Source organism: Phocoena sinus, chromosome 15, assembly GCF_008692025.1.
Source record: "Phocoena sinus isolate mPhoSin1 chromosome 15, mPhoSin1.pri, whole genome shotgun sequence".
NCBI classification, from domain to species: Eukaryota; Metazoa; Chordata; class Mammalia; order Artiodactyla; family Phocoenidae; genus Phocoena; species Phocoena sinus.
This window is the reverse complement of record NC_045777.1, coordinates 14,641,306-14,667,532: the sequence shown is the minus strand read 5'-3', so window position 1 is coordinate 14,667,532 and position 26,227 is coordinate 14,641,306. Positions and strand designations below refer to the sequence as shown.

The 26,227-nt window shown below is 50.9% G+C and overlaps 1 protein-coding gene across 1 annotated transcript in view; it reads right to left on the bottom strand.

Moving 5' to 3' along the window:
- Positions 1–26,227, bottom strand: part of CDH22 (cadherin 22) — a 70,224-nt gene that overhangs the window by 30,825 nt on the left and 13,172 nt on the right. Inside the window, exons 3-5 of the mRNA XM_032606205.1 lie at positions 16,147–16,266; positions 6,949–7,116; positions 2,075–2,268 (exon numbers count right to left, since the gene is read on the bottom strand). Coding sequence (XP_032462096.1) covers positions 2,075–2,268; positions 6,949–7,116; positions 16,147–16,266 — 482 coding nt within the window. The remainder of the gene's footprint in view (positions 1–2,074; positions 2,269–6,948; positions 7,117–16,146; positions 16,267–26,227) is intronic.

Below are 26,227 nucleotides of genomic sequence, written 5' to 3'. Positions count from 1 at the left end.
AAGGCACTGGATCTGTGGCTGACTGGCTCTGTGTCTGCCGGCAATCTATTTGGCCTCTCTGGGCCTCAGGTGGGAGGGTTAAATGACACGTTCCTGGTATATACCGGTGGCAGCTGCTAATGTGAGTTGAGCGTGATAAGCCTGGCTGCCTTAGAGCTTTCCTCAGAGATCTGGCTAAAGCCATGCTGAGCCCTGCTTCTCATCAGAGAGTGCTGGTGGGTGACCCTCTGATGGACAAGCTCCATGGCTGTATGGGTGCTGGCCTTCTAAGGACAATGCCTTAGAGCAAAGAGAAATTGCACTGGTGGAACCACAGGCACCTCCGTTACACGGTGGGGGAGCTATCTGAGCAGCAGGGGCCACCTTCCTGGAGACCTGCCCTGTGTGTAGGGACCCTCCTTTCCTCTCAGAACCTCCCATCCCCCGCCCCCTTCTCCAGCAGCAAAAAAAAAAAAAAAAAAAAAAGGCTACCTCCTACCTCCTTCCTCCATCCTGTTGCCTGGGAAATCAGGATGCAGGGAGGCAGGCGCGGACCTGGTCTGGGAGTGAGCGATGGGCTCTGGAGCCAGGTCATCAATCAGGTGGGGGCTCTGCTCCCTGAGCCAGCACTGACTCCACAGAGGCACCTCGGGCGCCACTACTGGAGCAGGCGGGAGGGGGGCCCAAGAGCCAGGGAGGAGAGGGGGGCAGGATAGAGGCAGCACTGTGGATGAGAGCAAATGCTGTGCTGGGGTCCCCAGGCTGGGCTTGGGGCCTGATTCTGTTGCTGTGTGATGCTGGGCTTCTCTGGGCCTCCAGTTCCCCATCTGTGAAATGGGCTCATCTTACAGTGAGGACAAATGGAGGTCAGAAGTCTGAAAACCACTTCATGCTTAAAAGGGTGGATTCTGGAGCCAGACTGCCTGGATCCATAGCCCTACAACTGCTCTGTAAGATGCATGACCTTGGATGCAAATGTCTGAAGTTCTCAGGGCCTCAGTTTCTCATCTATAAAATGGGCAATAATAGTACTTCAGAGGGTCATTGTAGGGATCAAATGAGTTAATACATGGAAAGCAGTGGAAGGACTCCTGGCACAATGTAAACACTCGTTGTAAGTATTAGTATTATATTATTATCCTTGTTGAAGAAACTGGGAGTTTTCTCTATCCTCAAGCCCTCAAGGCCAGGTAGAGAGTTTGCTTATTGAGTGAATGAAGGGCCGTCGGGGGGCAGATGTTTCTGTGGGTCCCAGAGGGCAGAACCTGGGCTGATAGGAGCAGGTTGAAGGAGACGGATTCTGGCTGAATGGGAGGAGGAAGAGCTGGACGATGGTAGGGAGTGAGCATCCCATCCCCGGGCATGTACAAAGGCCTATGACCATTTGTGGGCCAGGGCAGGGGATTTAGACCTCCCATGGGACAGCAGGGTTGGAGCGGACAGGCTCAAAGGCCTGCGCAGCCCTGAGTTGCCAAGCCCGTGACCAAGTCCTGGAAGATGGATTTTTGCTTTTTTATTTGACCTCCGTCCGCTTTCCCTAGGGGTTGCTGACTTTGCTATTTTAGCTTCTGGTTCCGAGGCTGGCCAGTGGGTGAGGAGGCTGTTAGACTCAGGAAGGAAAGCACTTTGGGCTCACCAGACCTGGGTTCAAATCCCACTCTACCCTTTACAGGTGTGCTCTTGGGCAAGCCCTTTTATCTCTCTGAGCCTCTGTTTTCTCACCTGTAAAAATGGGCATATTTCCTTCAGAGGGGAACATGAGGATTAAAGGAAACAATGAGTGTGAAGGGCCTGGTGTGAACTTGAAGTAGCTCGGCATAGTGTTGAAGAGCACAGATCCAAATCTGGATTGAATCCTGGCTCTTGACAACTAGCTGTGCAACCTTGGACAAGTCACTTAACCTCTCTGTGCTTCATTCTCCCATTTGTAAAGTGGGAATGACACCATCAGCGTCTTCCCAGGTTGGTCCAGAGTTTCCGGAGAGACTTAATCCCTGGAGTGGAGTGGGGTGGGGATATTTGGCCACTCAACAGACCCCCGGACCCCGCTGCCCTGGGGCCTGCCTCCCCCACCCCTCCTGGGGCAGCCCCGCACCTTCTGCACTAAGATGATGGCCTCCTGAGTGTCGCTGTCTGTGGTGACCTTGAACACGTGGCCGCCGCTGCCGCTCTCCTCCCTGAGGTGGTAAGTCATGTCTGTGTTTTCGCCCACGTCTGAGTCCTCAGCCTTCACGCGTCCCACAGCTGTGCCGATGGGGGCCGACTCCTGAATGCTGAACTGGTACATCTCTGTAGGGAATACAGCTGTGAGCAGGGATGGAGTGACAGCCCCTCCCCCAGCTCCCACCAGCGCTAGGGGAGATGAGTGGGGTGTCTCAGATGGGCTCCTTGGAGGGCAGTGTCTTGAAGGCGCTCCCTGCTTGGCCAGGACTGATGCTGGGAGAGGTGCGTCCCCTGCAGAAATGTGGGATGCAGTGCAAAGAGGAGGGTTTTAATTCTCACCCTGGCTTTATTCTCTGATTGACTTGGGAAAGTGCCTGCAGTTCTTTGGGACTCAGTGTCCCCATCTGCCCAGTGAAGGGACAGAGGAGCACAGTGATCAAGGCTAAGGCTCTAGAGTCAGTCCCAGCTGTGTAATCCCAAGCTTTGGTTTTCCTCATCTGTAGAATGGGAATAATAACAGTGCCTTCCTAACAGCACTGTTCATCCTGCAACTAGCTCAGATGATGATATAGGGCCCAACACCTGGTAGCTACCCAATAAATGGAACAAATTGCATTAGAACAGTGGGGCTTCGTGCTGATTTTTTGTCGCTGTTGATGTTCATGATATTGGTTCCTTCATTTCCACATATTTATTTAGTATCTATGATGTCCCAGATGCAGCTCTTTGCACTGGGGTTCCAGCAACAAGCAAAACAGACCCAAATCCCAGGGCTCACAGTGCTTTCCTCTTAATGGAAGGAGAAAGACACTAAACAATCACATCAGTAAAACAGCAGGTCAAATGGTACTTTGGAGAAAAATAAAGCTGGGAAGGGAAATGGGAGTGATGATGATGGCGTGTGTGGAGTTTTAAATAAGGCAATTGAGGAAAAGACGACATTTCTGCAAAAGTCTGAGGGAGGTGAGGGAGTGAGTCAAGCAGATATTTCAGAAGGAGCATTCTACACAGAGGAAACAGCAGGTGCAAAGGCCCTGAGGTGGGTGCAATGCCTGGCGTGTTTGAAGAATGGCAAGATGACCATTGTGGCCAGAGGAGGTGGGGAAGCAGGGGGAAACCAGAAGGAATGAGGGTCAGGTGGGACGCAAACAGCTCCCTGCTCTCCTCCCAGAGCCGAGATGAAGGTGAGGGTGATTTGCTAAATGATGGGCCAGCAGGGGTTGTGGAGATGGGGATGTGTCTCTTGGGACCCCCTCTGGTCTGGATACCCTTGTGTGGAGCGGCTGCCTCTGATTCACTGTCACATAAACAGCCGGGGTGGGGGGCGCTTTAACACAAGCTGACCTCGACACTCCCCTGCGTTAATCCTTGCCATAGCTCACCGCTGCCCTTGGGATGGAGTTGTGCAAGCCCCTTGGCCTGCTCTGCAAGATGCTTGCTGCCTGGCCCCTGCTGACTTCTGCAGCCTCATGCCCCCAACCGCCTACCCTAACTTGAGCTTCAATCTGGCTGAAGTTCTTGTAATTCCTTAAGGATGACTTGCTCTGTCCCACCCCTAGACATTCCCTCTCCTTATTCTCCTCTCTGCCCTCACCTCCCCTGTTCCTACTCTTTTTTAGTCTCACTGAATATTACCTCCAACAGGGAAGCTTCCCAGACCTCCAGGCTCTGTTCCTGTGTGTCTAGGGCCCCCAAGCTCATCCCATTGTAAGGATTACTGCATTTCTCTATCATTTTCTGTTTATTCTCTCTCCCTCTCTCTCTCCCCCTCCCTCCCTCAGGGGTGTGAGCTCCAGCAAGGCAGGGACCACATCCCTTATTCATCAGGCATTCACGGTGCCCGGCAGAACACCAGGCTGTCACATAAATGAAATGTGTGAGTGACTAGTGAGTGAATGAATGAAAAGCAGCATGAGATACTAGTATACACTCACCAGATTAACACAAATGAAAGAATCTGACAGTACCAACTGTCGGTGAGGATATGGTACAATGGACACATGCATTTCTTCGTGGGGGAAAGCAATGTGGCTTTATTTAGTAAAATTGAAGATGAGTTTATTCTGCTCCTCTGTATACTAGAGAAGTGTGTGCAAAATGGCACTAGGACACATGCAACAATGTTCAAAGCGGTATCCTCTATAATAGCCTCAAACTGGAAACAACCCAAATGTCCACTGACAGGAGAATAGATAAATCATGGAGTACTATACAGCAGTGAAAATGAATAAATTATAGCTACAAGCAACAACATGTGATTTCACAAACATAATTTTGAGAGACAAAAAAGCAAGACACAAGTCATTTGTATTGTGTGGCTCCATTTAGATAAGGTTAAAAAACATGAAATTAAACTAAATGTTAGGCGATGCCTACATGGGTGAATCAACCCTAAAGGAATGGATAAAGAAGATGTGGTATATATATACACAATGAAATACTACTCATCCATAAAAAAGAATGAAATTTTGCCATTTGCAGCAACATGGATGGACTTACAATGCATTATGCTAAGTGAAATAAGACAGAAAAAGAAAAATACTGTATGATATTGCTTATATGGGGAATCTAAAAAATATAACAGGGCTGCCCTGGTGGCGCAGTGGTTGAGAATCTGCCTGCCAATGCAGGGGACACGGGTTCGAGCCCTAGTCTGGGAAGATCCCACATGCCGCGGAGCAACTAGGCCCGTGAGCCACAACTACTGAGCCTGCGTGTCTGGAGCTTGTGGTCCGCAACAAGAGAGGCCGCGACAGTGAGAGGCCCGCGCACCGCGATGAAGAGAGGCCCCCATTCGCCGCAACTAGAGAAAGCCCTTGCACAGAAACGAAGACCCAACACGGCCAAAAATAAATAAATAAATAAAAATTTAAAAAATATAATAAACTAGTGAATATAATAAAAAAGAAGCAGACTCACAGATATAGAGAACAAACCAGTGGTTACCAAGGGGGAGAGGGAAGGAGGAAGGGTCAAGATAGGAGGAGGGGATTAAGAGGTATAAATTATTAGGTTTAACATAAGCTACACGGATATATTGTACAACACAGGGAATATAGCAAATAATTTGTAATAACTATAAATGGAGTATAACCTTTAAAACTTGCAAATTACCATATTGTGCACCTATGATTTATATAATATTATACATCAACTATACTTCAAGCAAAAAGAAAAGCAAGGAGATGATCACAAAAGCAGATGGAAGTTAACTCCGGAGGAGGGTTTGGGGGGAGGAGTTATGATCAAGAAAGGGCTTGAGAGTGGCATGGTCATATACACACTACCAAATGTCAGATAGATAGCTACTGGGAAGCAGCCGCATAGCGCAGGGAGATCAGCTCGGTGCTTTGCGACCACCTAGAGGGGTGGGTTAGGGAAGGTGAGAGGGAAACACAAGAGGGAGGGGATATGGGGATACATGTATATGTATAGCTGGTTCACTTTGTGATACAGCAGAAACAAACACACCATTGTAAAGCAATTATACTCCAATAAAGATGTTAAAAAAATTAAAAAATAAAATAAAGGAATAGCTGGATGGGAAAAAAAAGAGAAGGGGCTTTTGGGGGCTTCTGGGGTCCTGGCTGGTGGTTCCAGGAGTGTTTGCTTTGTAATTATTTGTCGAACTGGACATTTCTGTTTTACGCACTTCTGTTTGTGTGTGTATTTCACAATAAAGAAAGAATGAAGGAGTACATGAATGAATAAACAGGAGTCTTCTGGGGGACCCTGGCCCCTCTGCTCTGCCCTACCCCTTCTGGCTCAGGGCTGGCACAGAGCATCACACAACTGGGCAGAAGACTGGGTGGTCCCCGCCCCTCCACACGGTGCTTTGAAGCTTCCCATCGGTGAGTGGGGCTGGGCTGGAGGAGTGGCTGGGGGCGGCTGCCATACCAGGCTCCCTGGCAACGATGTGGAGCTGGCTGGCCGGCTCTGCCCACCCCGCTGTGCGTCTGGACAGAGGCGCTTAGGCTGCGATGTGCTCTCAGCTAAGGGATTGGATTCCCTTATCTCTTGGGGGTCAGTCCCCTGTGGCGGGGCCTAATGTGAGAGCAGCAGACCTCAAGTAATGACTTGCCCGATAGGAATCAGCCCAGCTCCCCACGGCATTTAGTCTCTGCCAGCTTCGGCGGCTTCTCACGCGGCTCAGCCTGAACCTGGGACAGAGGGGCTGGCTGGGCTGATGGGGAGGTGGGGGGCTGAGTCAGAGAAGCCGCCTCCGCCCTGTTTTGCCTGGGGAGGCAGAGAGTGGAAAGGCCTCCTAGTTCAGGAGCACGGAATCCTGCCCTCCAGGCTCAGAGGAAAAGGGTAAGACCTGTCACTCCAGACCTTGGCATCTCCATGCACAATTATAGGTGTCACTCAGCTTGGGCATGGCTGCAGCCTCTGTCTATATCCCTAAGATATCCTTGTATCTGTCCTCCCACCTCCAATGTCCCTTTGCAAGCTTGGGTCAGTAGCAGATCACACACACAATAAACAGGACAGGGGTGTGTGCAAGGGCCAGTCGGGGTGGGTGGACAGACGGGGCTCACTCTGGCAGGAAGCAAGGTGAGGGGTGGGAAGGTAACCGCGTTACTTGGATGTATGGAAAACCAGACAACTTTGAGGCCATCCCTTGCAAGAAGAGTGGTTGGAGGGGCAGGGGGTAAGTGGGTGACTCGGATGGATGGACACAGACAGATGGGGGAGTTCCTCTATGGTAGGAAGGCTACAAGGCAGCTTGGGGTCAGTGGGTGGCTTGGAGGGATGATCAGACAGACACAGGGATCTGCCTCCTCCCTCTGGGAAGGCCTCACTCACTCTGCGGGAACCGGGGAGGGTTGTCGTTGACGTCGGTGACCACGATGGTGACAGTTGTGGAGCCGGAGAGGCCGCCCAGCTGGCCCGCCATGTCTGTGGCCTGGATCACCACCTCGTAGCGCTCCTGGCTCTCGCGGTCAAGGTCAGGCACGGCCGTCCGGATCACGCCTGTGGATGAGGGAGGGTGAGGCCAGGGATGCCACCCTGCCAGCTGCCAGCTGATATGGAGACCCCTCCCCAGGCAGAGGCCGGGCTCGTTCAAGTTCAGGAGGGGAGCGGCTGATGCAGAAGACACGGATATGGCCGCTGTGCAGGTGTGGGGCCCAGCAGCCACCACACACACACACACACACACACACACACACACACACACACACACGTGCTTATATAGATAGGCTCACAGATAACTCACAGATTCTATGCTACACACACACACGTGCTTTTATAGATATGCTCACAGATAACTCACAGACTCTATGCTACACACACACACACACACACACACACGTGCTTATATAGATATGCTCACAGATAACTCACAGATTCTATGCTACACACACACACACACACACACACGTGCTTATATAGATAGGCTCACAGATAACTCACAGATTCTATGCTACACACACACACGTGCTTCTATAGATATGCTCACAGATAACGCACACAGATTCTATGCTACACACACACTTGCTTTTATAGATATGCTCACAGATAACTCACAGATTCTATGCTACACACACACACACACACACACACACACGTGCTTCTATAGATATGCTCACAGATTCTATGCTACACACACACACACACACACACACACACGTGCTTCTATAGATATGCTCACAGATAACGCACACAGATTCTATGCTACACACACACACACGTGCTTTTATAGATATGCTCACAGATAACTCACAGATTCTATGCTACACACACACACACACACGTGCTTTTATAGATATGCTCACAGATAACTCACAGATTCTATGCTACACACACACACACACACTACTCTTTCACACATACACATACAACTATCAGATTCACACATACACACTTTAAAACACACCTTCCCACACACTCGTACACATACACACACATACTAACACACACTCTCAAACACACACACGCAACAAAAAAGCAATAGAATATAGACTATTTGGTTTACTAAAAAGAGGCGTAGGGACTAGAACCAGGCACTGTGTGACCCCCTGGGCTACCGATCCCACTCTGGGGGCTTCGGTTTCCCCATGTGAGGGGGAACCTGCAATAATTCTCTGCACGAGCCTGGGCTGTGTCTGATTTGTCTCTGGGTCGGTGGCGCTCAGCCCAGAGCCAGGCCCGGAGTGGCAGCTCGGTGAGCGTTTAACAAAATGAACTGGACTCACACCTACCCTCAAACACACTCACCTTGGAGTCACTTACGTGCACACAAACACTGATATGGCTCACACACTTACGTACTACATATGTAACACACATGAGGTCACATGTACACGCACAGCTACCGCACACACTTATTCCTGCTTTTGAGGGATCCCATGGAGATATGGAAAGTGTAGTCTGTCTAATCAGGGGTCATACAGACTCTCTATCAGAAGCCTTCAAGACTCCTCAGTAAGCTCTCTCTTGACCCCCTCCTCAGCCGGGACTGGTCTTTCCAAGGGCAGGGGAGACTTGGAAGCAGACGAACTTGGGATAAATCCCAGATCTGCCGTTTGTTGACCATGTGATCTTGAGCAAATCCCTTCACCTCTCTGAACCTCAGTTTCCTTATCTGTAAAATGGGACAGTCACAATACCTCCCGAAAGAACAAGATTCTCCAACTTGGTACCATGGACATTTTGGGCAGGATAATTCCATCCACTAGATGCTGGCAGCAGCACCCTCCCTGCCCAACCCTAGTTCCAGACACTGTCAGATGGTCCCTGGGGACAAAATCGGTTGAGAACCACTGGCTCAGAGTTTCATCTCATGAGGACTGCATGTGACAGTAACAACAATAACTGACCCTGATGTACATCTGAGTGAACTGCCTCATTTGATCTTCTCAACACCCTAGGAGGAAGGTGCTTTGATTATACCCAGTTTACAGATAAGGAGATGGAGGCACAGAGAGGTTAGGTACTGGCCCAAGGTCACACATCTAGAAAGCGCACAGTCAGGATTCCAGCAGGCACTCTGGGGCCAGAATCCGTGCTGTGGACTGCTCTGCTGGACCACTGTAAGGACGGAGGGTCCCTGCCCAGCCTGCCTGGTATCCCCCCTCCCGCCCACCACCAGGTACAAGGGGAGAGCCCAGGCCTCTGACAGAGAAATGCTGTTTATGTGGTCCTGTCTCAGCTCATGAGACAGCCCCCGTGCTCGTCTCAGTCCTAATCAGGCAAGACATGCTTCCAATCACGCAGCAGGCCCCTAGTTCCTTCCCCCTGGTGCCGCACCTCAACACTGGGATTGTCAGAGGGATGCCCTTCTAGGGATGAGGATGGGGCCCAAGGCCTTGGCTGGTCTCTTAGCTGAGTGTTTGCAGTCCTGGACAGCAGGGGCTGTACTGGGAATGTGGGCCTGTCATGTCCTCTCCCCTGGGGGGCTGGAAGGAGAGAAAGAGCAGAAAGGGAAAAGAGAGGAGAGGAAGAAGGATGAAGGTGGCAGAGAGGGAAGAAGAGAGAGAGAAGAGACAGACAGACAGAAGGCAATCTAGTGAGCGTTAGAGGGGAAAGAGACAGAGAGCCACGCACTCAGAGGCAAAGAGGAAGGGAAAGGAGGGGAGGAGAGGGAAAGGGAGACCCACAGAGACAGAAAAAGAGAGAAAGAAAGAGGGGAGCAGTAAAGCCAGAGAGAAATACACACACGCAGGAGGAGGCAGTAAGACAGAGATCCACAGAGAGACAGAGACCTGGAGAGAAACAGAAAGAGAGAAAGAGGGGGAGAAAGCAAGATGAAGAACAGCAAGGGCAGCGCGAACCAGAGAGGCAGACGGACAGCAAGGGGTGGAGAAAGAGGGTGGGAGGGAGGAAGGAGAGGGTAGACAGATGGACTGACGTGGGAGTGATCACTGGGCCAGAGACGTGGTAGAGGGCTCCCGGTGTGAGCCAGGCAGAAAGGCAGGAGGGGTGCGGGCCAGTTGAACACTTACTACGTGCTAAGCTTTGTGCATGTCATTTACACCTAGGATCTCACTGATGCGGAGGCTGGTGATGGGATCGGGGCCGCTGTACATCTATGAGCTTGTGGACCAGAAGCTCAGCGACCCTCACTCTGAGTGGGGCTCGGAGCAGGGGTCTGGCTGAGGTGTACCCCTGTGGGTGAGGAGCCATGCTTATGTGGCCGGCCTCCTTGCTGCCCTGTCACTTCCAGCTCCAGGGGAACTGGGGACACTGAAGTCTTCTTACCTGGAAACAGGTAAACAGTGTGTGATTAGATGCCATCTCTGGGCAACTAGGAGGTTGGTACCCTGAGGCCATGCTGCCTCTGGACCCTGTTCCTGGGGTCACACCCAGTGATAGGTTGCTATGGTGATAGCTCCCGATGAAGTGTGCCTGCTGGGATCCACATCCTTGGGCCATCCCCTTCCACACTGACACTGGCCTTGGCCGTGCGTGCGACTTGCTTTGGCTAATGGGACGTTAGCAAGTGTGACAAAAGCAGAGGCTTGATCAGCCCTTGTGCACTGGGGCTCGTCCTCTTGGAACCCTGAGACCACTGTGCTGTGAAGAAGGCCAGGATGAAAGGCCATGTGGCAGGCCCAGCCATGCCAGCTGTCCTAGCTGACCTGCCGGCTGACTGTTACCATGGGAGTGACCCCAGCAAAAGAATTGCCCATCCAACCCACAGAATTGTGACACATAATAAATCAGTTTTGTTTACGCCACCGTGTTTGGGGACGGTTTGTCATATAGCAGTAGATAGGTTAACAGAGAAATCGAGCTCCGTAGGCCGTCCCTCTTTGGGGCTCACTCACACAGCTGTGTTTCACTGCAGGGTCATCTGGCTGGAAGATCCAAGATAGCCTCATGTACCTGCCGGGCGGTTGACCCTGGCTATTGGCCAGACCTCTCTCATCCTCCATTGAGCTGGGCTGGCTGCCCTATATGGTAGTCTCAGGCCCATGTTCCAGGCGAGAAGAGTGAAAACTGCAAGGTCTCTTAAGGTCTAATCAGGGAATTTGCAGAACATCACTTCTGCTACATTCTATTGGCCCAAAGCAAGTCATAAGGTGGCCTAGATTCAAAAGGCAGGGAAATAGACCCTTCCTCTCCCCAGCACAGTCACTTTACCAAGAGGCAGTTCAGGGATGGCAGGAACTGATGGCATATTTTGCTATCTACTCTGTTCCACTTCCCACTCCTGATGCTGGGAGAAGCATATTGGAGGCTGGTGCCCTCCTGGGGGGCCTGGGGGAAAATTCCCAAATCAGCTGATGAAGTTGTTCTTAAACCATCTGGCTCTGAAGATTCACTCACTGACCCATTTATTAGACCCTTACTGAGGGCCTACTATGTGCCAGGGCTACACAGAGTCAGATAAGAGGCACTTTGGGATTCTGAAGGACTTTGGAGTCAGACAGGTATGGATTCAAGCCTTCTTTCCACCATTTATACGTTATCTGACCTCGGGTAAGTTCTTAACTCTCTCTGAGCCTCAGTTTCCTATTCTGTCAAATGGGGATACCCAGTTGGAAGGGCTGTTAAGAGGGTTAAAGGAGACAAAGCTTCCAGCAGCAGGTCCCACATTTTGGAGATGCCTTGATGATTCCCCCTCCTCAAGTCCTGGGTTGAGGACCTCATAAATCAGTTCCACAAGGGCTGAGATTCATGCTGGTCTTGTCCATCCATCATCTTATCTATAGGGTCCGGCATATAGTAGGTGTTCGATAAACATCTTGACTTACTGACCTACAACCACAGACCCTCTGCCCGCCTCTCGCAGCCTGGGTGTCGTTGTCTCTTTGTATTTGGCTTCTCTGTTGGAACAAAAGCACCATGAAGGCAGAAACCAGATCTAGTACACCACCCTGATCAGGATCTGGTACTTACACACGTTAGTTTCATTCCCTCCCAGGAAAAGCAGACATCTCTGGCTCAACTGAGAATTGTCAGCAGATATCTTGGAGTCTCTGAGAGAGAGAGAGGCTTTCTATTCTCGCTGGGGTGGTGGTGAGCGGGGGCTGGTAATGAGAACCTGGCCCCGGCAACCCACAGCCTTGTCCTCAGCAGTTGCCCCAGTTCCAGCTGTTGTTCTCCCCGCCCCCGCCGTCCCCTCCAAACGCGGCAGAAGGGGCCCTGGAGCCCAAGTGACGCCTCATTAGCCCGCAAATGCCATCCCTGTTTTCCCTGTTGGGGGTCTACGGGCAGGCCTGGCCTTTAAAACACACAAGTTAATTCCTCCTCTGGCACGAGCCTCGTGGCGCCCCGCCTTCTCCCCTCCCTCACACCTTCCTCACAGGCCCTGTTCCGGCTCTGCTCCCTGCTATCTGCACAGCGAGAACAGACTGTACCTCGCAGCAGCTGCTAAATATAGACCCGCATGAGTGGAATATTCCTGGCTGGGGAAATGGAGCTGGGGCTGGAAATGGCACCAGGGTGGCTCCTACCACGGGGCCGAAGGAAAGGGGAGGAAAAATCGGGTCCTTCCCGGGCAATGTCTACAAAGACCCTTCCAAACCGAGAAAGCTGAAGGACCCTAGAAACAAGGACCCTGTTTGTGTTTCTTCACTTACCTTGCCTGGTGCCCACTTTCTGGCTTCTTGAGAACTGTTTCTGCCCTCCCAGGCTCCACGGCCTCCCACCTGCCACCCTCCTCCTGACTCTCTGCCGTGGGGGATGTTCTTTCTTAGAACCTGGCCATCCTGCTCACTCTGGAGTCTGATGCTTCATCTGCCCACCCCTGCCACCTCCCAGACTCAGTCCTGGCCCTTCCCTTATTTCTGTGTTCTGTCTTTTCCTCCCCACCTTAAAGCTGATCAACTCTAAGGACTTCACCTCCTCAGGTTGAATGGACGAAGGCTTCATCATCATCGCCATCATCATCATCCCCATCATCCCCCTGGTTTACGTTTATGTACCACGTATTGCACTGAGCATGTCAGTATCTCTCCTAGATACGAAGTGGCTCACACCCTCACTTCATTCAGGACTCAGTCCCAACGTCACCTCCCCAGAAAGGCCTGTCCTGATTTCTTCTTCTAAGTCTACTCTCTTACCCTGTTTATGTGTTTTCCTAGCACTCATTGCTACTCCACATTATGTTGTATGTTTATGTGCTTATTTTCTGTATTTCCTACTTAAATAAAAGCTCCATGAGGGTAGGGTGTTGGGTTTCCCTGCTGCTGCCTTCCTAGAGCCTAGAGCAGAGCTGGGCACGTACAGGACTCAATAAAGAGTTGCTGAATGAATGAATGAACTCTCCCGTTGGATCCTCACAACAATCATGTGAGATGAGTATTATGACCTCTGTCGTGTACATGGGGAAACCAACGCTTAAAGAGCCTCAACCATTCCTGGAGCTTTAGGCCCATATTTCAGACGGCCCATCCTAGATGTTTCTTTCCTCCTCTTCTCTCATCTTAAAGCCAATATAGTTAAAATTGAATTAATTAGCTCTATATCAGATCCTGGAACACATTCAGTAATTCCTCTGTCCCTAGACAGTTTTCTTAATCTACGTTCCTCCTTCTGTTTCTGTAGGTGGTGCCCCTTCCCATCCTAGGTTCCAAAGTTAGGAACCCCCAGATTCCTCCCTGAATATAGTCCCGTACATGCATCCAGGCCTCCAAGGTTTGCCCTTTGCAGAATCTCACTGTCATCCCTCATTCTCCCTCCTCAGTATCTCAACTAACCCTCTCTACCAATCCCGCATCATCTCTGGCTCCCTAACTAGACGAAGCAGGTTAAGGAGTCTGGGTGGGTGCTGAGAAAGGGCGCAGGCTTTGGCTTTTGTCTTTCGGGGCTCTCTGCTGGGCACTCCAGGCTCCTGGGTCTCCCTGAATTCAGTTCCTGCCTCTGAGCCATGCTATACAGTGGCAGCCCGAGGGATCTTGTTAAAATGAAAACCTGAGCATGTCACTTCCCTGCTTAAAAGTCATCAATGAATCCACAGTGTTGGTGAGGGGGGAAGAGAAACAGGCTCTCTCGTAATCGGGTCTTCAGGAGTGTAATCCAGTACATTTCCTCATCATCTATACAGATTCCAAACGCACTATGCTCTTTGACCCAGCTTTTCCACTTCCTGAAAATTATCCTGCAGATACATCCGCACAAGCACAGAATGATCTATGTATGAGGTTACGCATTGTAACACTGTCCGTCGTAGAAAAAGGTTGGAAACAGCGTAAGTGTCCATCAATAGGGGGCTGGTGAGATAAATTTTAGTGTATCCACAACTGCTGTTAAACAAAAGAACGATGAAGCTCTTTATGTGCCAATATGGAATAATCTGCAAGATGTATTGTTAAGCGAAAAAGGCAAGCGGTGTGTATAGTGTGTGTTTATAGCTACCATTTGTGTAAAAGAAAAAAACACCAAATACATGTACCTATTTTCTTGTACACGCATAGAATAGCTCTGGAAAGATACACAAGAAAATTACATTGGTTGCCTTGGGGATACAGACTGGGTGGCTGGGGGACTAGACGGGGTGAAGAATTTCCACTAAATACAAATTTGGACTTTTTGAATTTTGAACCTTGAAATGTATTATCTATTAAAAAAAAAAAAACCCTCAATACTTTTCAAGTGAATGAGTTCGAGGTCTCATAGGATATATATACCAAGTGGCTACCTTTGGGGTTGCAATTACTGGGGATGAGGGTGGGAAGCCCTTTCTTCCTTCCTTCCTTTGTCTCTTTTAAAAAACATTTCTTTAATGTTTGAATGTTTTCTGAAACGTATTAGTTTCACAAGGAGAAAAAAATAATGCGGATATTATGTGTAAGAGAATGCAATTACAGACTGGAATCCTCAACCTCTCCGCCTAAACAAAACAAACACACACAAAAACCCCAAACCCAAATCCATCAAACACCCTCCCGCCCCACCACCCTTAGAATAAAATCCAAGTGCTTCAGCCCGCCTTACACGGGGCAGTCAGGCCCCTGCCAGCCTCTCTGCATTACCCCTCAACAAGCCTCTTCTCCAGTCCGGAGTTGCTTACAATTCCCCTCATGCCTCAGGCTGTTCTCCTCCTCCCAGTTTTGCGTACACCATGCCCTCTGCCTGGAATGCCCTTCTCTGAATCTCGGTCTGGCCAACACTTTCTTACCCTTTGGAGATTGCTGCTCCCGCCTCCAAGAAACCTGCATCCTAATTGCCCACACGGATGCCTGTCACCCTGCCCCCACTGAACTGTGAGCCCCATGAAGGCATTTGACGAACGTTCTGTGGTGTCTGATGTCTCATCCCTTGCCTTCTCCAGTCCCTGGGACAGTGAGAGCACTGCCCTTGTCACCGGCAGCCGCTCCCAGCTGTGGGACCTTGAGTGAACCACTTCCTCTCTCTGAGCCTCAGCCTTCTGCCTCTGTTCTCCCTGCCACTCTCACGAGGCCCCTCAGAGATGCGCTCAGGTTCTAGCCTCAGAGTGAGCGACGTGGGGGACGGTGCGTGGGAGTGCTGCACCATTGCTTGGTGATGGGGGGGAGGGCAAGGAGGTCAAGAAGCCATCCTTCCCTAACGGTCTCGGCCTCGGTCTTCCCATCAGATCCTTAACAACCACCACCTGAACAGCTTTCACAACTGCCGAAAAGGTGCCTTCACCGGCCGACGGCCGTCCCCCCCTTACCCCCGGCCCCCAGCGACACTTATGACCATGACCGACCCCGTCTGGGCTGCGGACACGCCTGCCTCAGTTTAGCTCCAACAGCAAGAGGGGCCACTGAGTTCCGACCTCCGAAGTCCTTTCAGGGTGCCCATAGTGATAGCCTCCTGCCTTTTGGTTTCCTCACCAGTCTTGCATGCGTCCCCCACTCTATTTTTTTTTCTGCTCCTCGGTCCTTCTCTCTTCCTGCCTGGTCGCCCTCCCTCTCCGCGACCCTGGGTTCTCCTGGAGCCAGAAAGATGCCTCGGTGTCCTCTGTCCTAACCTCAGCACTGTTGGTTGGAACGCTGAGAGACTTCCGCCCGCCCCCTCCGCCCCCGCCCCTTGCGCCACGCCTCTGGTTCCGCCCCGGCTCCGCCCCTTTGGCCTGGCCCCGCCCCTCACCGGTCTTGGGGTCCACGGTGAAGTGGCGCTCGCCATCCAGCACGCTGTACACCAGTCGAGCGCTGCTGCCGTACGTGGGGTCATCCGCATCCGAGGCCATCACCTGCATCACCGACGTGCCTGGGCCCAGGGGACCAAGCGAGACAGGGGTCAGCTGGGGCCGCTGTGCTCGTCCTCCCCATCGCTCCCCACTCCCAGAGAATCTGGGAAAGGAGACCTAGGCCGGAGGTCATTGAAGCCAATCCCCTCACAGTCCTCATCCTCACATTAAGCCCCAACCCGCTTCCAGACCTCGGGCCTTCCCAGTGGCACAAGCATGACCATGCAGTCAGATCTGGATTCAAATCTCCCTTCGGTGGTTCCCAGCTGTAAAACTCTGGCAGGGGAAGACAGCCTCTCTGCATCTCAGTTTCCTCACCAGCAAAATGGGGACAGTCCTAGTCCTTGGTTCATGAGGGAACACATTTTAATCCCCCAGTGCAGAACTCAGAGCAGTATCTCAGTGGGTGGTGGAAATGGTTATTTTCACCAATTAAGGTCATCACAGAGTTAGGGCTAACACTGGAAACCAGGCACTTTACTCCCAAAGCAGGGGTCCTTCTACCCATCCCAGCCCCTCCTGATTTCTCAAGGGAATTCTGCCTCCTTCCTCCCACATCCTAATCCCCCCACCCCCGCCATCCCGCCATGGGGATGTGCGGGCATCCCAGAAGGACAACCAAGTTCCTGGGGCTCAGGGTCAGTGTCTCTTGGGCCCCAGGCAGAAGAGCAGCGGCCAGCTTTCCCTATGGAAGTAGCTGGCTGTGGGTCCTGGTGCCCTCCTCGCCCCTCCTCCCGGGTGCCCAGACAGTTCCCGCCCCCGACACACACACTTCTCCTCATGCTCTGCACGTAGGCTGCTGGGGAGAGTATAAATTGGATAAAAGTCCATCAAACAGCGGCAATTAAGTTATTGATTTTCGACGCTGCCTCATTAAACTGGGAGCTCCTCTCGGCCTGTCCCAGAGATGGCTCTAATTTGACATCATGTTCAATTTGACAAAAGCAGGGCTTGGGATGTGAGGCTGGACAGGGCGGGGGTGATGGAAGGGGTGGGGAAGGGGGTGAATGGAAGGATGGGCAAAGCTGTGTGGTCCATCCAAACCTTTCCAGATAGGAGGGTGTGAGATGCAAGACCCAAGAGGGAGTCTCGGGGGCTCAGGATAGGACCCAAGGGGGATGAGACTCAGACCTCACCTCAAGGAGATGCCCTCTTCTGGGTGCCCTGATGGTGAGGGGCTGGGGCCCAGGCCTCCTGAGGTTCTGGGTAGGGCCCTCCTGGTGGGTTGGGCTCTCTGGGCCAGCAGGGCGGCATGCTGGGGGGTGACGCCAGTTCACTGCCTGGCTAATGAGTGAGGCTCTGCAAGCGCTACTGCAGCAATTCTGCTAAGCCCAGCCGGCCACCCGCCCCTCCCACCTCCAGCCCTCGATCACTCCAGACAGACACATGTATTTATTTTTCACTCTTTTGCATTTCTCATTTTCCTCTCCGTGTCCCCCCCGCCCCAGCCTCCTAAACCGGCCCTGCAATGCGCCTCTCTCTTTGGAGGCTCCAGCTCCCTATCAACCATGTCAGAGTTGCCTGCAGAAGCTGGGGAAGAGGTTTGGGCAAGCCCCCTCCTTCTTGATGCTTGGTACTCAGGGGTCTCCTATTCAGGGCAAGGGCATGATCCTAGGTGCCTCCTCTTAAACAGAGAGAGGAGAAAGAAATAAACCCTATTGAGCACTCACTACATGCCTAGCTTCACCAGCCACTTAAATCCATCACCTCTAATTCTCATAGCATCTCTGAGAGGCAGAGTGGGCCCCTCTAAATTACAGGTGAGGAAAGAGGTCAAACAGGGGAAAAGACTCGACTGAGGGCAAAGGCTGAGGAAGTGGTGGGATTTGAACCCAGGACTCTCTAAGGCCAAAGTCCTCTGGGAGCCAGAGTCAGCACACACACACACACAGTGACTCTGGATGGTGGCCTGGTGTACTGAATCACAATCAGTGACTCTGCCGCTTATTAGAAGTTTGGTCTTGGGCCTGTCATGAGCCCCATTTTTGCCTCAATTTCCTCATTTGTGAAATGAGGGTGAGAGTACCACCAAACTCCTGGGATTGGTTTCAGAATTCAAATAGGTTTCTGTATTCAGCACCGAGGACAGTGCCCATCCCACACTAAGAACTCAATAAACGCAGGTTGCTGTCCTCTCAGCAGACGCTGCGTGCCTGTATACAACGGCACAATCAAGCCTCCCTCACAGACGAACTGAAATGAGAGATGATACATAAAGCATCAGGCTCACGGTGGGTGCTCAATAACTAGTAGCTGTTGTAACAGTTATGAGAGAGGGTCTCCCTGTCACTCTCCTCTCCCCCTCTCCCCCTCTCCCCCTCTCCCCCTCTCCCCCTGGGCAAGGCACAGGGCCGGGCTGAGTGACTTCCCAGGGACAAGGATGAGCTCTCTCTCTCTATCCCTGGCTGCATCCCTGGGACTCCCGCGGGGATGATGGAATCATTTCCCCGATCTGGGATTCTTTATTGCAGCCATTACAGTTAATGCCGACACGTGGGGATGGCAAAGGGTCAGTGATTCACCACTGATTTCCCGAGGCCCCACACGCCCTCCCACCTTCTTCACAAGTCAGCAGCTCCCCAGAATCCGCAGACAAAAGGGTGCCAGGCTTGTGGCTGCTGTAGGACCACCTTGGGCCGTGGCCCTAAGTTCAGCAGTTTGCGTTTTGCAATGCGCCATCACGGCCATTCTCTCCTTCAGTCCTCACACCAATTCTCTGATGTAGACGCAGGGGCATGCTGGCACGTGTTTAACCACCGGCTCTGGGGGATGGAGGGGTAGGGAGGAAATCCCTGCTTTGTAGGGTTTGCTGATTTCTACGGTGTAAATACTCTCACCATGGCCAATTTCAAGCTATGAATGTGGTATCAAGTGGTTCATAAAACTCCTGAAAATCAATACTTGGCTCTCATGAGCTGATACGAGCCGACTCCAGAGCAATCCTGCATCAATTCCATTTTACAGATGAGGAAACTGCTACACACAGTGAAGGGTGACAATGTAAATTAATAATGAAACCCATTATTATATGCCCTTATTCAATGACAATGATCGATTAGGTTTATTAAATAACTTCTTTGTGATACATACTATAATAAGCCCTTTATGTATAGTATCTCATGGAATTCATATAATAGAGCCTTGAAGTAAGCTCTATGAAGGTTTCCACTTTGCAGACGAGGAAACGGAGGCTGAGTGATGTTTAGTAATGAACCCCTTTTGCCTCAATTTCATCATTTGTGACATGGGGGTAATATTACTACCGAGCTCTCAGGATCGCTGTGAGAACTCAAATAGATTTCCTTGTTCAGCAGCAAGGACAGCCCCTGGCTAAATTCATCTGGCAAGGAAATAGGAGAGGCAGGATTCAAACCCAGGTCGATCTGATGTCAAAACACACATGTACCTTGCCTTATAAGGTTGTAGGAGAGGGGATCAGTAGAAGAAGTAGATAGGCAAATGAGAGAAGAGTCAGAGAAAGGAGAGCGAGGGAAGAGCAGAGGAACAGGGCTCAGGGTTCTCGCTCTCTGGCAGCTGGTTCAAGCCCAGACTTCCAGAAGCAGGGATGGGATTGGCTAGAATGAGCCATTTGCTGTCCATGGTGCTGCCACCCAGTCCTGCTACGCGGGATCCAGGGCCTAATTCCAGGCCGGCATAGGAAGGGTTGCCCGAAGGATTCTCGGGTAAAGAGTATCTCAGAGCCCAGGGCTCCATGTGGAATGTTGGCTATGCAAAGGCTGGTCCTTGGAGAGCACAGAAACCAGTGGTTCTCAACCTGGCTGCACATTAGAATCTCTCAGGAGCTTTAAAGTAAAACTGATGCTGAGCCCCCATCCCAGACCAATTTAATAGAGCTCTCTTGGGGTGGAGCACAGGCAAGGGATTTTAAAAGCTCCTGCAGTGATTCTAAAGTGCGTTCCAGACTGAGAACTGATGCCCCAGCCTTTGATTGAACTGAAGAGCAAACTGAGTCACAGAGAGGCTCAATGACTTTCCCAAGATTAGGTTATTAGTAAGTGGTAGGAAAAGATTCAAACCCACAACACTGTAGCCAGCATGTCACCCTCCTGGACTCACTGTGCCTGTACTGAGACCGGCACCCAGAAGGAAGCAGCAAGGATTGACACAAGCCACCAAATCAGCATGAGAAGCTGGACACTCCTACAAAGAGATGCCCCTCACAACTTCATGGAGACTGGGTGGACTTTGGCATCAGAGAGTCCTGGGTTCAAATCCCACCACTTCCTCACTCTGTGCCCTCAATCAAGTCTTTCCCCCTGTTTGACCTGTTTCCTCACTGGTAATTTAGAGGGGCCCACTCTGCCTCTCAGAGGTGCTATGGGAATTAGAGATGATGGATTTAAGTGCCTGGTGAAGCCAGGCATGTAGTAGGTGCTCAATAAGAGTTTATTCCTTTCTCCTCTCTCTGTACGGTCAGAAGATCTCTGGGTCTGTGTCCTTGGCCCTGCGCAGGAGACCCGTGGGTACCAGTATCAGGAAGGAGGGGGCTTGCCCACTCCTCACTTCTAGTTTATCTGTTTTCTGACACGGTTTGTCATGGGGCCAGAACTGGAATCCATGCTCTGGCTCCCAGGCCAGAATTCTTTCCCTTCTTGTCCCTTTAACCCTTGCTGTCTGTGAAATCCAACGGAAGCTCAAAATTGGGCCCCAGGACCTCCAGCTGCTCAGGGAGAAGGTGGTGTCACGTGGAGTGGATGTCAGGGATTGAAGACAAATTCTCATTCCAGCCCTCTCCTTGGCTCTCTGTGTGGCGGTGGGAAAACTACTCGGCCTGACTGGGCCTCAGCTCCCCTTCCGTAAAATGGAGACAACACTTTACCCTTCCTTTCTCCTGGGTGAGGGATACCCCTTAATAAGATGAAGGAGATGAAACGCTCTGGAAAAGAACAGAGTCCTCAACTGAGGTGACCAAGTGTCATGATTATGAAGATGTTTGTAATTATTATCATCCTGCCTCTTCCCTACCTCCCCTTGCCTCCCTGCTGGGCCTGGGGAAACCCTTGGCTCCCATTATCTTCTCAAACATTTATGAAACATGAGTCCCACCCCCTGCTGCTGCCGGAACTGTATGGAATGCTTTCTATTAAAAATTAAAAACCACTTGTCAAGTCCCTGGGAACATGCAGATTACACAGGAAACAAGCCCCTTCTCAAACTCCCCCCCTCACCACGCCCCTCCCAACTCCCTCTTTGCTCATCACTTACAATGCCAGCTTACTGGACTGGCCTCAACCGCACTTCCGGCTGCCCACCCAAGTCAGCCTAATGTAGACGAATGATACACAGGAGATTCAGGAAAGTGGCTGCACGGGAAGGGGAGGTCGGAGGATAGAGGGGGAGGAAGCAGGTCCAGAGACAAGTGACAGAGAAGGAGGCATAGAGAGATGGAGCGAGAAAATGGGTCAGAGACAGAGAAACAAGGGACAGAGGGACAGAGATGCAGAGAGATGGACAGAGAGAAAGTGAGAAAAACAGAGGTACCCAGACACATAGGGAGAAATCAGGATAGAGACAGAGAGATGAGGGTAAGAGAGGCAGAGATATAGAGAGAGACAGAGAGAGAGAGTGGGACAGAAAGAGGTAGCCACGGACTCACCCAGGCAGGCAACACTTGAGTGTGTGTGTGGATCTCATCTGTCCCCCTGAGAGAAGGGACTCCCCTGCTATCCCTAACTGAGTCCCATAGGCTCTTCTATCCTCTCCACATTTAAACGGGACCCTCTGTGGAGGAGTCCGGTCACCATGTTTGTTCGGGACAGCAACATTCTAAGTTTCTGCAGTAGCATCCCTCTGCCAGTTGCAGAAAGCAAACAGTTTTGGCTTATAATTCAGTTCCATTCAGTCACCCAATATCTACGGAGCACCTACTATGTGCTAGACCCTTGAGGGCAGGATGGTAGGTTTGTCACCTTTGTGCCCACTGTGCAGGCACAGGGCCTAGCATAGCGAGGGTGCTCGTGTTCGCTGAGTGATTTGTTGATGGAAAAGACAAAGAAAGATATGGGGCCGACTCCTGAGGGCCAGGGCCTCTGTTCTTCTCTGACACCTCTCTCCACCAGAAACCTCCTGTCCCACTTCTCCCCATCCTGGGTGGTGAGAGCCAGAGCCGTTGCTAGGCAAGGAGATATTGCACATATAGATCTTCCTGGACTTTAATTAAAAACATCTTTAGAAGTTGTCTCTGCAGAGGCCAGCGAGTGATTCCTGGCTTGGGCCTGAGGGCTGTTGAGCCACACTCTCTCCAGCTGCAGATGGGACAATCGGAGGCTCCCAGCCAGCCACCGCCCTCCCCGAGTGAGACCCCTGGGGAGCACACTGCCTCCTGCCTTCCTCCTTTCCTCTCTGCCGCCATCCTCCCAAGCATGGGACCTGAGAATCAGATAGTGTGCCCTCCCGATTTTATTTCCCCTCCTCTCTTGAGCCTCAGTTTCCTCATCTGTAAAATGGGGGTATCAACACTTAACCCAAGAGAGTTCCTGGGAGGATGAAATGAGATTAGGGATGTGAAAGTGTTTTGCAAGCTGTAAAGTCCTGTGCACACAAAAGAGATGGCTGTGACTGTTTCCCATGTACACAGAGCCAAGTAGTTTAGGTTCTGATTCCAGGTTCTGGGTCTGGTTCCGGCTCCAGCTCTTAGTATGGAACCTCAGGCAAGTTACTTTACCTCTCTCTGCATTTATCTCCTCATTGGTAAAATGAGGAGAGAAATACCTGCCCTGCTTATTCCGCAGGACTGTGAGAATAAACGGAAATAGCTTTGTGAAAGCAGTGTTGGCCGATAGCTATTATTTAGTGAATGTCCCAAGAAGTGCAGACTGTACTACGAAAGTCTTTTTTCCATCTATTAAAGATGCTGCTCACAGAAGGGATTGGAATCCATGGGAAAGCAGCTGTGGCAGGGCCCCTGCCCGTTTCGACTGTCTGTTGAGCCCCAATCCCATGGTCCAGTAACGCCCATCCTACGGTATATGTACCACCACATACGCGTTCTCCTTCACCACATTCTCCTTCCTTTGCTCCCAGCAGACATCACTAATCGACTGTGGCATTCTTTTCTGCTGAGCCCAAATGAGACCTCAGACTCCTCAACACAGCCCTACAGTCACTACCAGTCGATCAGAGTTGGCACCACAGATGAAACTGATCTGCTACCACTTTGAGGTCAGTGGCAGTATCTTGCTTATCTTTGTATCCCCACATACCTAGCAGTGACACGTACAGGAAAAAAAAGAAAAAGTGACATGTACACAGTAGGAACTATTATGTATTTACTGAATTAAGCCAACTGCTTATTTTTCTATCCCCTTGGGGCTATATATATATATATATATATATATATATATATATATATATATATATATATATATATAAAGTAGGTGCTAATAAGTGTTTGCTTAGTTGGGTGACTCATCTTTGCAACCCCTCCAGAGCCAAGTACACTGGAGGCCTTGTAATATAATGGGTGCTAATAAACATTTGTGGATTTAATTCAATTACTTATCTTTATATCCCCTGCAGTGCCCAGAATAAAGCAGTGGCTAACAGATGCATGCTGGATTGAACTTCTCATTTTTGTATCCTCAACAGTGCCAAGTATTTTGTCTTATACATAGTTGGCATTAATAAGTAGGTGGAGTTGAACCGGGCACAGGAGCTCTGTGAAATTCTCCTGTGGTCCACTGGTCGGGTTGTGACAGCCTAGGGAAGGGGTCTAGCCCCCCAACATCAGGAGATTATCTAGTCTAACTCTTCTCTACCAAAACTCACTCCCTTATTGATTTCACCCAGTCTCAAACTTTAAATTCTCTCTCTCTGCTGATGACTTCCAGAGTTGTAACTCCAGCCCTGAACTTGCTCCTGACCTCCAGACTCAGAGATCCAACTGTCCCCTTGAGAACTCCACGTGGATTTCCAGTAGACATCTCAATCTTAACGTGTCCAATAATGAATTCTTAATTTTGTGCTGCAAACTTGCTCTTCCTGGATCATTCCCCATCTCAGCAATAGCAGCTCCATCCATCTAGTTGCTCAGGTCAAAAACTTCAGCATCATCCTTGTCTTCTCTCTCTCTCACTTCCCACATCCAATCCCTCACAAACCCTGTCGGTTCTACCTTCAGCATACATCCAGGATCCAAGTCACCATCACCTCTTGCCCTCAAGACTGCAGTTGTCTCCTCGTTGAACTCCCTCTTCTATCCTTGACCCCTACAGTCTATTTTCAACATGGCGGCCAGCAAATCATCTTTTAAAAATCTACGTTGGATCATATAACTCCTCTGCTCCCTATCTCACTCACAGTACAACCAAGGCTTTCAATGGCTACAAAGTCCTATGTGGTCCAGCTTCCGGTACCTCTTCTGACCTCCTTGGATCCTCTCCCCCTCATTTACTCTTCTCTTCAGCCACATTGACTTCCTTGCTATTCCTCAAACATGACCAAACATTATTCCTCAGGACCTTTACACTCGCTGTTCCCTCTGCCTGGAACATTCTTCCTGTAGCTTAGTGGTTCTCCAAGTGTGGTCCCTGAACCAGTAGCATCAGCATCACCTTTGACAGCATCTTTGTTAAAAAATGCAAACATTTCTAGGGCTTCCCTGGTGGCGCAGTGGTTGAGAGTCCGCCTGCCGATGCAGGGGACACGGGTTCCTGCCCCGGTCCGGGAAGATCCCACATGCCGCGGAGCGGCTGGGCCCGTGAGCCATGGCCGCTGAGCCTGCGCATCCAGAGCCTGTGCTCTGCAACAGGAGAGGCCACAAGAGTGAGAGGCCCACGTACCGCAAAAAAAAAAAAAAAAAAAAAAAAAGCAAATATTTCTAATAGCCCAGACCTACTGAATCAGAAACCCTGGGGAGGAGAGGGGAGCCATCTGTGTTTTAACAAGTCCTCCAAGTAACTTGGATGCACAGTAAACTTTGAAAACCACTGTTTCACATAGCTTCTTTGTCCATTCCCTTGGTTTCTTCAGAGCTTTGTTCAAGTGTTCTCTTATAAAAAAGAAAGGCTTTCCCTGACCCCTCTAAACTAGCACTCCCCCAGTATAACTCCCAATTCCCTTATTCTTCGCAGCACTTACACCACAGGGTGCATTTATATGTTGACTTGTTTCTTTCTTTCCTGTCTCTCTCCTTGCTCTAGATGTAGGCTTTCTAAGAATCCCCAATGCCTGGAACAGTGCCTGGCACAGAGTAGGCACTCAGTAAACATCTAGGCATGAATGAGCCCCCTCCGTGCTCAAAAGGGAATTTGGGGCCCAGAGAGGGGCAGGGACTTTCCCAAGGTCACGCGGGGGAGCCGGGCCTCCTGGCGGTCAGATGCAGGACCCGCTTCACCGCATTAGGCTCAGCATGGCTGGCGTGCCCCTCCTCAGAAGCATGGCTCATTGGAGGCCCCCGGCACACCTCCCTTCCCTTTTAAGCTGTGAGTGGTTTAAATGGTGAGCGCTGCTGCCTTTCATGTTCCAGGCTGTGTCCCTTCTCCTTCTGATCTCGGAAGCCGCCCAGACCCTGGTGCTGCTTGTTGGCCCCGCCCCGCTTAGCCCAGATCAGGAGGCTCAGTAATCGTGACTGATTTTCAAAGCCGCCTGGAGTCTCTGTAAGCACCCCGGTGTCGGATTTGCCTCCCCTTCAAAAAGTTGCTCAAATGAAACAAACTAATTTAATTTCTGCTTCCTCTTTCCCCCTCCTGGGTTCCCCTGGCTTGTCCTAGTTAAGTCCCCACTTTTTCCTGAGCGGAATGTCAGAGTCAGTGGACCGGGAGAGGAAGGTGAGGCAGGGCTGGGGTTCCTTAGGGCCGTGCTCATGAAGCTGGGGGCTGGTGCTGCCTCCCACTCTCTGGGTGACCTTGAATGAGTCCTTGCCCTTTTCTCGGTCTCACTTTCCCCACGAGTGATATAGGAACCTTGCTGCTCCAACAGCCTGGGAGCCAAGCCCAACTTGCTCAGTCATTGACTTGCTAT